The sequence below is a fragment of the Heloderma suspectum genome, chromosome 2 (assembly GCF_057233095.1).
Source record: "Heloderma suspectum isolate Gila_16-S chromosome 2, 16-S_ref, whole genome shotgun sequence".
Taxonomy (NCBI): Eukaryota; Metazoa; Chordata; class Lepidosauria; order Squamata; family Helodermatidae; genus Heloderma; species Heloderma suspectum.
In genome coordinates this window covers 62,513,308-62,527,242 of record NC_139459.1, presented here as the reverse complement: position 1 = coordinate 62,527,242, position 13,935 = coordinate 62,513,308, and the positions used below count along the sequence as shown (strand labels likewise).

The 13,935-nt window shown below is 42.0% G+C and overlaps 1 protein-coding gene across 1 annotated transcript in view; it reads right to left on the bottom strand.

Annotated features, from left to right (window-relative positions):
- FAM81B (family with sequence similarity 81 member B) overlaps positions 1-13,935 on the bottom strand; it is a 75,874-nt gene that overhangs the window by 30,075 nt on the left and 31,864 nt on the right. The window contains exon 2 of the mRNA XM_084833784.1: positions 7,230-7,291. Within this exon, the coding sequence (XP_084689910.1) occupies positions 7,230-7,273 (44 nt within the window). The 5' untranslated portion in view covers positions 7,274-7,291. The remainder of the gene's footprint in view (positions 1-7,229; positions 7,292-13,935) is intronic.

Sequence of the window (13,935 nt, the reverse complement as noted above, 5' to 3'; positions counted from 1 at the left end):
GACCCTTCAATTTAAGGACTTCATCTATTAAGCAAACCAATTTAGAATACAGCTGCAGTAATGGACCCAAAGACTGAAGAGGATGGTGGCTTAGATCCAACAGTATCCTAGCATGACTGGAAGGCACTTCTGTTCATGGAAAGAGGAGGCAGTCCCTGATTTCTGCTGATTCCCCACTCCAGCTGCAGTCCCCTGCATCACATCTCTGGCCCTCACGGGCAGCTTTTGGGGGCTGGAGGGGCTGCAGCATGATGCAGGAAAAAGGAGAGAGAAAACTTCATTCTGCAAGCAGAGTTCTCCTCACAGTTGTTATTATCCAATCCAATATCTTCAAGGAGATCAATGTGACCACAACAGTAGCACTACGTTCCCACTGACCAGATTCTTGCAGACTATGCTACAAGGTCCATTCCAGCAGCTTCCCTGATGTAGTCCACATGTTTAAAAAGACCAGGATAATCTTCCCCTAGTGGTGGAAAGCTGCTTCGAACTCATGAACCCAGAAACAGCTGCAGAAAGTTATCCATAAGTGCTCACCTTCAAGACTAACATCATGCACAAAGGTTATTTGGGTGTAGACCTTTTCAAACCCTTCTCAAGGTGGACATCACTACTACTAATTACAGTGTTTCTCATTCATGCTGCATATTCCTTTCACCAGTTAGAACATAACAAGAGCCCTGCTGGATCAGACCAAGGGTCCATCTAGTCCAGCATTCTGTTCACACAGTAGCCAACCAGCTGCCCATTGGAAACCCACAAGCAGGACATGAGCACAATTGCATCCTCCCGCCCAGATTCCCCAGCAACTGGTGTACATAGGCATCTTGCCTCTGATAATGGAGGTAGCATACAACTATCAGGACTAGTAGCCATTGATAGCCTCCTCCTCCATGGATTTGTCTAATCCCCTTTCGAAGCCATCCAAATTGGTGGCCATCACTACATCTTGTGGTAACAAATTCCACAGCTCGACTATGCGCTGTTTCCAGAAGAGCAACCAGCAGTTGCCACCAGTGGCATCTGTGCAATTGACCATGTATGGTGGATGTGCTATCTCAAGCAGAGAAAAACATCCTGCACAAGATGGGTTAAGACAGCAAAGCAAGGGACATGAAAACATTCATTAGACCTATTGTTGAGGAAGGGTGGTTCATGCTCTGTGAACACATAGTGAACGTGGTCTCGTTAGTTAACAATTAAGCTACTATACCATAGAGTTAACAAATTACGTGGATTCTACGAATTCCAGGTAGGGAGTGTTCTGTCTCAACTGGACATTGTGTTACTTGTTATATTGACCCCCCGACCCCAGTCTTTGCATTTATAACTGCTTTAATTTTCCTCCTTTGAGCTACTGTTCAGGCTTTACTATTATCATGCATTGACAGGTTGCTCCTAAGAATAATTTCTAATTCTGTTTAGGCCCATTATTTCACTCAGTATAAGTAATGCTTGGTTTTCTGCCATCCTGGATTGCAGTATGGAAGGCCTGATCTTGCATTGTCTTTTCACCTCATCTGTACCACTTCTTTTATCTCAACTTTAATGAGCTTCCGCCATGCATTAAAAACGTGGTTGTTCAGGCAGACGTTTGGGGTGGGTTAGGATATTTTTCAAAATACGATGTTTTAATATGGAATTTTATTGTTTTAAACTGTTGTGTTATTGTACATCGCCCAGAGTGGCCGGGTGACCAGCCAGATGGGCAATAAAGAAATTTAATCAATCAATCTTGCTTCAACCTTCCACTCACTATTCTAGAGCTAAGTATTTGATCTCCTGAGTGTATCAATTTGCTGTTTAAGATGTGTTATCAATAAAGGTGACAACTGATATACATGAAAGTACTATTAGGTGTGAATTTAGCTCTGGATAGACACACAACCTAACGTGTGTTGAGGCCAGAAACGATGTTGAAGACACAGGATACAAAATGGACCCAATGGTATACTGCAGTGTAGGAGCCATGGGGCAAAACGTTACACTCCCAGTAGTACCATCTGCGACTGAACTTCCAGGCAAGAGTAAAACCACTGAAATATAGTGAAAATAAGTATTAGTTTTCATTGAATTCAAATCAACTTTGTGCAGTATTATAACATTGGTATCACTTCTGCTGCATGGACATCAAGCATAACATGTGAGATATGTACATGTGTGTCTATTTCATCACATGTGCTCACAACAGAATGTTATATGTTGGTAGAAGGCCCACACCATGTCTACACACCGCAAAATAAACACATTTGCATTTTTGTCACATTAGTTATTACATGAAGTTTTCTTGTTTGGAAGAGAGGTCCATGTAGGAAAGCTATCATGTGTGAAACTGTTTAGGATCCCCTGAAAAGACTAGACAGAGTAACTTGCTCGGGAGGAGTGTCCACTATTTAGCTGCTTTTTGGCTGGCTTTTCTAGACACGTTTAAATATAGATAGTCCCTCTGCTATGAGTCTACATAAATGCCATAATAGAGAACTAAACACATTGGCTTTCTCTCTCTGTCTCTCTCTCTGTCTCTCTTCACACTGGTCCTTTTCATCAGTGGTTATCCCACTGGGAAACCAGCTAATGAACTGGAACAACATGCATTATACAAGCTTTTATCACAAGGCTAAGAGTGCTGGGTAAGTTTTCTCAGGGATTGCTTTCTCAAAAAGATAGGGTAAGGAAATAACAGTGCCTGGCCTCTGGCCTAAATATAAGCCAGAGGTTTCAGGGGTGTTGAATCTTTATCCTACGAAGGGCTATTGATCTGAGGAAAAAGTCTGGGGATGGGGATGCAGCTAATGGGTGGAGCCAGAGTCAAAAGTGGATGGAGTTTTTACAGTGGCCTAGCTCTGTGGGCCACCTACATGAAAGTAGGCTGAGGGCTGTATAAGATCCATGGGTTACAGGTTCCCCACCCCAGAGATTCTGCGGAATGTTCATGAAGAGACTTGAGTTAGGGCTTCAGATGGTGGGAAGAAGTGTGTCTGTGCATGTGGCTGGCTTCGGTATGGGGATGGCATGGGGATGGCATGGAGAAGTGGCACTATTTTGTCCTTCGCATCAGGCAAGAAAATGATTGGGCTGTCCCTGGTGGCCTTATTTCTCAGAAGAGGGCTGCTCAGCAGAATTTGGAACCCACACCACACTGGCACACCTTACCCTGCCTCAAGAAGTTAATTAAAAGGGGACTACACCCTGTTGGGGGGGGGGAATCAAACTGGCTAGATCAACCTTCCCCAACCTGGTGCCCTCCAGATGTCTTGGACTGGTGGATGCTGGGAGTTGTAATCTAAGACATCTGGAGGGCACCAGATTGCAGAAGGCTGGGCTAGAGAAATGACAGAATAAAAATGAGATCTGTGAATTGATTACTCTACCAATTAAAAGCAGAGGATATTAACCTTTCTTAAATAAACTGCCTGAAAATTAGAATAGAAAACTCTTCTGAAAATGTCTCTTAAGTAGACAAAGAAATGTTTAGAAAAGCCATTTCAGCAAGTAGCTTTAAATGTGAAGTCCCCAAAGAAGAATAAATCAGTTGACCCTGATTATTTAACTGTTGAATATTACAGAACATCCATATTTGTGTCTGCATCTTTAACTGAAACAATTAATCTTAGTCACCCTAATAAAATACACCCTTCTGTAAACAAGCCACTGTCTGTCTGTCTGTCTGTCTGTCTGCCTTTCTGCACAACTTCAGATTGACAGGCACAGTGCCCAATCACATTAATTTTTCAGGGGAGCTGATCCTAACTCTGTGTGGAATTGCATATACATGGCTCCACAGTTCCAAGATCTCAATGGTTGGAGACTGAGCAATTCAAGTAATTTCAGTAGAGCAGTCTCTCCTGGAAGCAGCTTTGCCCTGAGACAAATTATTTATGGTGCCAGTTCATGCATGTGCATTAGAGGTAACAACCAGAGCTATAAAAAATGAGTTGGACTTAGAAATGTGTGTCATGAGCCTTACAACCAGCAGTTAAGTACTTCATTCCAAGCAGAACTTGGGGACTGAGGGACATGATTTCAAGAGCACTGAAATACTGCCAAATTGATGCATATCTCTGATTTCCAGGGCTGCTTCCCTGGCTTTTTTGTTGTTTATTCAGTCAGTCGCTTCCGACTCTTCATGACTTCATGGATCAGCCCACGCCAGAGCTTCCTGTCGGCCACTGCCAACCCCCAACTCCCCCAAGGTCGAGTCCGTCACCTCCAGAATATCATCCATCCATCTTGCCCTTGGTCGGCCCCTCTTCCTTTTGCCTTCCACTTTCCCTAGCATCAGCATCTTCTCCAGGGTATCCTGTCTTCTCAAGATGTGGCCAGAGTACTTCAGTTTTGCCTTTAATATCATTTCCTCAAGCGAGCAGTCTGGCTTTATTTCCTGGAGTATGGACTGGTTTGATCTTCTTGCAGTCCAAGGCACTCTCAGAATTTTCCTCCAGCACCACAGTTCAAAAGCATCTATCTTCCTTCGCTCAGCCTTCCTTATGGTCCAGCTCTCGCAGCCATAGGTTACTACAGGGAATACCATTTTTGTTGTTCAGTCGTTCAGTCGTGTCCGACTCTTCGTGACCCCATGGACCATAGCACGCCAGGCCTTCCTGTCCTGCGCTCTCTCCCGGAGTGTGCTCAAGTTCATGGGAATACCATTGTACTAATGCAAATGGAACTTCTTCAACATCTGCAAAGGTGAGTTGTTCCTTTTTTCTTTGTGCTGGAAGGAGACACGGAAGTGTGCCTCCTCCCAGCACAGACCAAGAGGTCAGGTCACCCCGCATTCCCACTGCTACCGCTGTTCTGAGATTGGAGATAGCAGCAGGGATGAGGGGAACATTGGAGTCTAAGCTCCGCGCCCTGGAGGAACCCTAAGGTGCTGCCTAGCCTGGATTAGGGCCCCCTGCTTTATTGCTTTCAAAACAAAACACATCACTCTTACTGCTTGATTGTACTAATTATATTCCTTAAGAGAGCGTGAGAGCATCCATCAGAGTGACTGGTTCCTTTAATTCATACACTCAAGGATAAATCATTTATGTTTGTTGCTCTTGTGAGATCTGTATCTGAGGAGAATATAAATGATAACCTACTGCCATGACCCTTGCATCCTGAAAAGGAAACTCCTGTGAAAAATGTTGGAGGTTTTACCGTGAGCTTAACTCAACTTGGTTTATTTTTCTCTTCCATTCACTATTACATGTGGAACCATGCTATGATTAATCTCTTGCTGATCAAAGCTAGATCTACACTACTGCTTTATAGCAGTATTGAAGTGCACTGATAACTGTTGGGGCATGTTACACATTTGATATGCCACTTTTGTAGTGTTATTTCTTGCTTTTTATTCCACATTATCCAAAATTCCACAACAAATATCACTGTGTGTCCTACGAATTATAAATGAGCAAGAGGAATATAGTGTTACCATGATGGGATCGTAATGATATGACACAAGGTGTAGATCTGGCCCCAGAATGCTTCAAGGTTGCTGTTAAAAGCTGTATAAAAGGATTTTTTTGTGTCCAAAAAAAAAATATCAAATTTTAATCAATTAAGAAAATGATTAATGTCTCATTTCTACTAGGAGATATCACATTGCCAAAGGAGTCTTGGCCCTTGCAGAGACATTTAAGAGATTACATTTCTTTAAACTGATGTGAGCTGTTCCTTTTGTCAGAAAAGCAGAATAAAAATATAATTGTCTATATTTACACAGACAGGTTAACATATTAGCTACCTTTTGGTAAGATTAACGAACATATTTATTACAATGTGAATTCAAAACAGATTAAGACTTTATGCATTGGATATTGTCTGGGCAGGAGTTTAGTGAGGGTGGAGGGAGGTGTCTGAGAAGGTCAAAACAGGCATTGGAAGGGTTGATCAGAGAGTACTTTTTGCAAGTCAGTAAAAGGTGAAATGGAAAAGGAGTGACTGACAATCCCCCACCCCCACATCTTTTGAGATGAAATGAGAATAGGTCCTTCAAAGATGCTAGATGCTGCACATATGTATTGTGTATAAGATGTTTAGGGGGAGTAAATGATGCTATTAGGTGAACAGTCTGGGAAATGCCTAAGGACTTGATGGCATGGCAGATGGAACTTTCCTTTTATTTGGTTGTAGGCCAGCTGCCTGGAGAATATAGGCAGCTGAAAATGGAAACAGTGAGCATTCCCATGACAAACACTGATGCCATTTGATGTCCATGAAAGGAAAGAAGTAAAGAGACTGGCCCAGTTTAGATGCAATGCTAAATGAGGCATTCAACTTCAAGATGAAGCTGGACAGCCATCCGTCAGGGATGCTTTGACTTAGATTCCTGCATTGAGCAGGGGGTTGGACTCGGTGGTCTTCTAGGCCCCTTCCCACCCTACTATTCTATGATTCTATTGTTTAGCACTATAGGAATGAGCTTATTCAAGCCTTGGCCATACGTGTCTCCCCCGGCCCCCGACTCCATGCCTGTAAGGGGACTAGAAATATCTACTTCCTGATTTAAACAAACTGTAGGTTGTCGTTACGTTCTAACCAGGCCAAAGTGGTAAGTTTAAACTGGTTTATTGAAGCAAGCCAAGATAAAACCATGGCTTCTGATCTTTGCTGATTTAAGTAAACCATAGTTTAATTGACAGTTCTTGGCTCAGATTTAATGATAAACTATAGTTAGTTGAAACGGGGACACTGATGATTCCAGTTTCTTCCTTCATAACCATACCAGAGGAAGGGGGGGGGGGACTTACCAAGGCTCAAGCAGACTTGTTCCCATAATGCTAAACTATGGTTTAGTGTTACTTCCAAACCAGGCCACTGAGTATGGTGGGAACTACCATGGAAAACATGGCACAAAATACTTTGGACTCAAAACGGCTTTTTCTGAAAGTGTAGCTATTAATCCAATGAAAAATTCTTCAATTTTGAAAGTGCAAATTTTTATATGAAAATTAAAACACACACACTATTGCACAGTTCTCATTAAAAATACAACCTGAACTGAGTCACTTGTCGCAATTTCTTTCCTAGCTATTCTACTTTAGGTTGCTCCCAGTGTGAAGATCAATATGCAATGATAATAAATGGCAAAAGATGTCTGTGACCAGAAGCCTGCTTTAACTTAACATCTCTTAGTAATGGTGTCCACTATCACAAAGTCAGTTCTTCTTGTGTTATCCTTCTCTATCAAATGAACTGTTGCTTGTGATAATTGAAAAGCTAGAGAATGGCTGACTTACTTGTCAAGGCGTTTAACCAACTCTGTCATGTTCTCTGTGGACATCTTTGTTTAAAGTATTACCTGTAATAGAGGCCAGAAAACATTATTAACCATAGGTTCCACATCCACTCATCAAACCAATTGCAGCCCACTTCATACTGCACAGCCTTATTTAACTGAGGGTGTCTCTACATGAGCAATTTATTGCACGCTCGTGATTGGTCACTCACAAACGTTTGCAGGTCCTTTACACGATGCTGTCAACCTCCAGGACGTCTCCCGCACATTTCCCCCTTTATCCCGCTTTCAAAAAGATTGGCGATAACCTGATAATAAAATTTAATGGCGCCGTATTGGCAGTCTGTAACATCAGTGTACCACTATGAACTTGCCGAGGAAGGACTTTTCTCGATTCAAACAACGTGTCTGCCGTATAAATGCTTGAGCATTTAAATGTAAATGCTGATCACAGGCTGATCGGAAGAAGAAGAGGGTAAAATGCCTCCCTGCAATGAAGAGAGACAGATCTGATCCCACCCCACCAAGCTCAGAATCAACATCCTCTGTTGATTCAGAGCACCCCATTAAATTCAGTGGGGCTTACTCCCAAGTAAGTGTGCCGAGGGTTGTGGACTTACAGCACAATCTTACGTCTACTCAGAGGTAAGTCATCGCTTTTCTGGGGGCTGTGAGGAAACAGTTCGGAACAAATTAAGCAACGAAAACAAGACACACACACCCCGCGCTCCTTTACACACATGCCAGTGAGGGAGGGAGGCAGTCCCTCGATTCAAACCACGTATCTACCATGTAAAGGGTTAAAGTGCTAAAGCGTTTAAGGAGCTAAAGAGCTCTAGCATTTTAACTGTTTTAACGCTTTAGCGATATACCATAGCTCCGTATGCACTCGGATATGTTAAAGATTCACTGCAGGGGGGCGAGCTTTCTTTCTTACCTCTGAGTCAAGATGCACAGAAAGGGGGGTGGGTTTACAGAGACTTTCATCCAGCACTGGGATATGTTAAAGATTCACTGCGAGGGAGATTTATTCCCAAGTAAACATACACAGAAGCAGGGGCAAGACTCTCATCCAGCATTGGGATATGTTAAAGATTCACTGTGGGGGAGTGCAATTGATTTCTTACTTCCCAGTAAACATGCACAGAAGGGGGGTGCTTTACAGAGACTCTTATCCAGCACTGGGATATGTTAAAGATTCACTGCTTTAACACTTTAAGGATTTAACGGTTTAACAATGTGGGAGTCTTGTTTCTGTGGAGAAAGGCTGGTAAGCACACTTGTTGGTGGGGAATTGGGAAACTTCCAGGCAAAAGGCTCTGTGTCTTTTTTCTGGATGCCTGATATCCCTTGCAATACATTCCTGTCCCTGAGCAGGCAAAAGAGGAGGGGCGGGGCCCAAGTCTCTCATATGTGGTTGACTCCACCCACCCCACCCCACCCCAAAATAAGTCAGATTAGAGTGCAGTGTGACCTGTGAAAGATGTTGGTTTGGGAGGGGTATAGTCTGCTTTTTTCAGCTTAGTGTGCCACTGACAGACCAAAGCCGATTTCAGGAAAAATGGAGAAAAGCTGAAAGCAATTCTCAATGTGTTTCCATGAAAATTCCCCCATGGTCACCACACAGAGGCTCCTTGACACTGCTTATGCAAGGCACCTGATCGTCTGGTGGTGAGAAATGAATTGCCTGGTAAGTTATCACATGGTGGGGTTCACATTAAATGACTTACTAGATGGAGCATTCACCATGCAGAGACAGTTCTAAGGGGCCTCCATGTGGTGGCGATTTCTTGTGAAGCAAAGCTTAGTTCCACATAAGTTTTCTTAAGATGGTGGGCTTGATCTAATTTCTACAAGAGCAAAAACAAAAACTCCCTATACGCAGAAAGTTAGCAAGCTGAAGCAAGTTCTACTAACCCTCCTTGACTTTTTTTTTTTTAATTTGGCAGAGCACTTGATCATGTGATTCCTTCCACCTAAATTATGGAAGTGGGATATCTGGGATGGCTGTAGCACATATTTTTCTTAATGTGTAGATCAGCTCCCAGCTCCATTTATATGGCACATGTGAAAAGACTCCCCTAATAAAGCTTGTACTCTATTAGGGAACTGTGGTCATGGACTGTAATAAGCAGATTTGATTTGATATTAGGGAATTTCAGAACTGGTGAGCATCTCAAGCCCAGAAGGCATAGAATGGCCAAAACTGTCCTTATTTCATTGTTGAGGTTAACGGCTTGGCTGAAAACCTGTGGTGAAGTATCTTCAATATCTAATTCAGCTTTTCCCTGCCTTTCCTCTTCCCATTTCCTACTGCAGTGGGAAGATGTTAAAAAAATGGAGGGACCACAGCTCAGTGATGGCACACAATGGAGAAGGTCCCAGGTTCATCAATCCCTCCACTTAAAAGGATCAGATAGTGGGTGATGGGAAATACCTCTGTCTGGACCCTAGAAAGCTGCTGCCTCAATGTTGGTTAGATGGACAAATATTCTGACCTTCTTTCTGAGATTCTGGAAAACCTCTTGCCAGTCAGAGCAGGCAATACTGGACGAGATGGACAAATATTCCGGCAGCTTCCTAATATTCCGAAAAAGATGAAACCTGTGTGGCACCACACTATCTGACAGAAAGAATACTTACAAAATATTTTGTTATGTTTTATGTTTGTATTTATTGTTGTGAGTTGCCTTATAAAGACTATGTCCTGAGAAGCAGCCTATAAATACTATAATAAATAATGGCTTGCTCTTCTGCCCCATTCGCTCTGTGCAATTTTATGTGTTATAACCCTGGGGTAATTGTAAGTTCATTGCTATAGAAAGCATCTTTCTCTCCTACTGCTATGATCATGTCCTCTCCTACTACTATGGTCACACTTGTCTCTTTACTGGCTCTTCTTACTTTTAAGATCAATCTAAGCACTTTCTCCTTACATTTAAAGTTCTCCACCTCTGACTGTATTTCCTTGTCATCTCCGCATGACCCCCCTTATTCTTATTCTTTCCACTCCATATTAGCTCATTTGTTTATCAGCCTTTCCCAACCATGACTCTATCCCCATGTTCTTACCTATGCCAGGAGCAATCTCCCTGCCTATGTATCCATTAAGCTACTTAACAACAACTCCTCCTCCATGTCCTTCCAGAAAACCCACTACTTCAGCAAAACATTTTCTGAATTCTGTTAGCAGGTAGCACAGCCTTCCCCAACCTGGAGAGTTGAAGCCCCAAACCTCTGGGGGCACGAGGTTGGAGACGTTTGTTCTGGAACAGGGATGGGCAATGTGCAGCCCACAGGCTGTATGCGGACCCTCTGTTGCACCCCCCCCAGTGCCCAGTTAAAAAAAAAACATTAAAAATGCCACCCATAGCAGCTACTGATGGACAAAAGATTAAATTTAGTTGGAAGCAAGCTCAATTTAAACTCTGAAGCACTATGAAGCAGTTTGCCACTGAATTTTGGCCCTTTTTGTACTGCACGGTGCCTTGTGGGTTGTGGCCAGTGGCAGGGGTCTGGGGGTGAAAATGGCTCCTAGGCCTTCAAAAGTTGCACTCCCCTGTTTTAGAACATAGTGTCTAGGATACTGCTATTATTGTTGTTGTTATGGTTATTATTGTTATGATTATTGTTATTATTTAATTACAATAGTGTTATCTATGTAAATGGCACTTCACAAATAACAGGTACTAGTATTTGTATTATTGGGCTTTTTGTTCTCTATCTGATATTATTACTAGTCGCAACTTACTATTAGTAGTGATGGCATATACAGAAAAATGCTAATAGAGAATACGAACATAATTACATTCATTTCTCTATAATACTTACAGAAAAGACTTAAAATAATGAATACTACAACATCTAAAATGCACTAAATATCATGAGGATTGCAAATTGAACTTCCAAGTTTCAGAAAATAGCTTAAATAAGTGTCTTACCTCAGACTAAGGAGATGTAATTCTGTTAAACCAACAGCAGGTGCACAGCTTCGTACTCAGGCTGTTATCCAGCTCTGAAAGATGCTTAGAGCTAGCATTACTGTTTCCTAGGTGATGCCATGAGGTCAACATTCCATTTCCATGGCTCATGACAGAACTTGGGCAACCTGTATGAGTAAAACATAAAGCCTCTTCGGGTATTCAGTTTTTGTAAGTGTGGAAGGTGCCATGGAATGTGCATTCTGGCCATGCCCCCTCCACACACAACCTCCCCATGTTGACCAGAAAGGTCTGCAATGGTGTTGATAAAGCAGGGTTCCAATTCCATGGAGCTCTGTTGCAGACATTCCCCATTTCTGTTGCAGATCTACAGAATCATTGCAGACCTTCCCTGTTCACACGGGGAGGTTGGAGATCAAAGAGGCGGGGCTGAACCTCACAGCCCCACCACCTTCCATGCTTACAAAAACTGAACCCCTGAAGAGGGTGTTACAGGGATCTTTGATTCACAGCATTTGAATTGGTGCCTAGCATAATGTCTGCGTGTGGTTGAATGGGAACTCAGATGTGATCCCTTAGCATTGTTAGATCTGCTTATCCTTCTTCCTTGTGTCTATATAGTAGAAAAGGATATAATATGTTATGATACTGGCATGAAGTTCTTCCATGGGCATAAATATTTTACAAAAGGATGGTTTAATCTCTTATAAGATGTAACGTCCTTTGGATTTTCCCATGCTTTTATTATTTTATTCTCTCCAAAGAATACATGTACATTGCTTAATGGGGCTTCAGCTAGCATCGTTATTTGCATTCAGCTAGCATCCTTATTTGCATTATTTGCACAGTGTTGGGATTGCTTGGGGGAGGAGAGAAACTGAGCTTTGGTTGATTGCTTGTTTCCATGTACTTTGTGTTCTTCAAAACTGATAGAAAGTGTATCTGATGGTACAGTGCTGATATTGTACAGCCTGAGGATGTGAGCAAGCTTCTTGAAGGACTGAGGCTTGCCACTTTGCTTAAGTCTTTGCCCATTTTGGCTTGTAATGTCTGCCAGGGCTGGATGTCACAATCTCAGAAGTAATAAAGGTTTCTTTGAGGGAGGGGTGCCTACTATGCTTAAGGAGTTGGTGGTTAGGACCCTCCTGAAAAAAGCAAATCTAGAGCCCTCAATCTGTGATAACTATTGCCTGATACCTAACTTTCCATTTTTGAGCAAGGTTCTGGGGCAGGTGTTGGGTTCTCAAATCCAGGTAATTTTGGAGGATAGTCATTATTTGAATCCACCGCATTCTAGATTCAGGCTTGGCTTTGGGATAGAAACAACCTTGGTTACCCTAGCTGATGGCTTACACCAGAGAATTAACAGGGAAAGTGCAACTGTGCTAGTTCTCCTGGACTGATCCAAGATAATCCTTAGGTGCCCTGCTTGTTGGCCAGCCACTATGCTCAATAAGGTTAGTGGGCACTCAAGATAGAGCCTTTTCAGTAGTGGCCCTTATCCTATGGCTGGGCTGGGCAAACATCTGGGGCTCCAAGGGCCAACTTCTCCCCCCCCCCAAACCCAGGGAGACCACATTCCTCCCTGCCACCACTTCCAGGTGTGCGTTTTTTCTTTACGAGGTGAAATCACAGCGTTTTGCCATTGCCATGCTGCCAAATTTTGGTAGTGTGGGGGTGCAAGAAAGGGGGGCACATGTGGCCCACATGTTGCCTACTCCTGCCCTGTGGATTTCCTTCCTGATAAATATACAGATGGTCCCACATATGGCTGCTTTTAAGAGCATTTTTAAAACTTTTCTGTCTTCCCTGGCTTTTAATTGAAAAAACTTACGGTTTCCACTCTTGACAGATACTTTGACATTTACATTTTATTGTGCCTGTTTTATTTTAAATTGTTTATATTTTTAACATGATTTTATTCATATGTTTGTTTGCATTGTATTATTAAGCCTCCTTGGGAACTCTATGGTCTTGAAAGACAGGAAAGAACTGGATTAAAGTATTAGCATTATGAGTTACATGGGTGCTCCTGAAATAGCAATGTGATGTGTATTCCCCCCCCCCAACAGTATTAACTTTGAAAAGAAATTAAGCTAAATTAATCACACAAAATGTCAAGGTTAAAAAACAGGAACATAATAATAAATCATATATCACTGCTTACATCATACTGAAGTCTCATTTTCAGAGAGATTCAGAATGGATTGCAGAAAGCAGCGCATAGAGTAGCTGGGACTAGTCATGAATATATTTTTGCTGGGTTTTGTTCATCCTGTTGAGTTTAAATGTTTGACTTGGTATTGTTTTAGCTATCTTTATTATTGTTTTATGTTTGTTCTGAGCTACCTTGAAAAGATTTGTATCCTGAAAGGCAGAAAGACATGACTATAATAATAATAATTCATCGCTAATGCTGCTTTTTGTACAATCTCTTCTGGTTTATCTTTATTCTAATAATTAATGAAACAGGAAAAAAAAACTTTGGTGTATTTTCCTGTCCCATAAACATCTGAAGCGTGTTAACTCATTCCTAAAATCTTCTCAGCCACACTTGGTCAAATTAGAGAGTTGGGTATCTTTTTCAGATTTTGCCAGTGATACTCTCCGGTTGTCATTAATACATTTCTGACTAGTTCTCAATGTTCTCATATTACTTTTTAAACAGAATTACTAATGGATTCTGCAGTGGATGTTATACCTCTTCAATAACCTCTAAGGGTTTTGACCAATATTATTTTCACTGTCCCAGAATTATTTATTTCA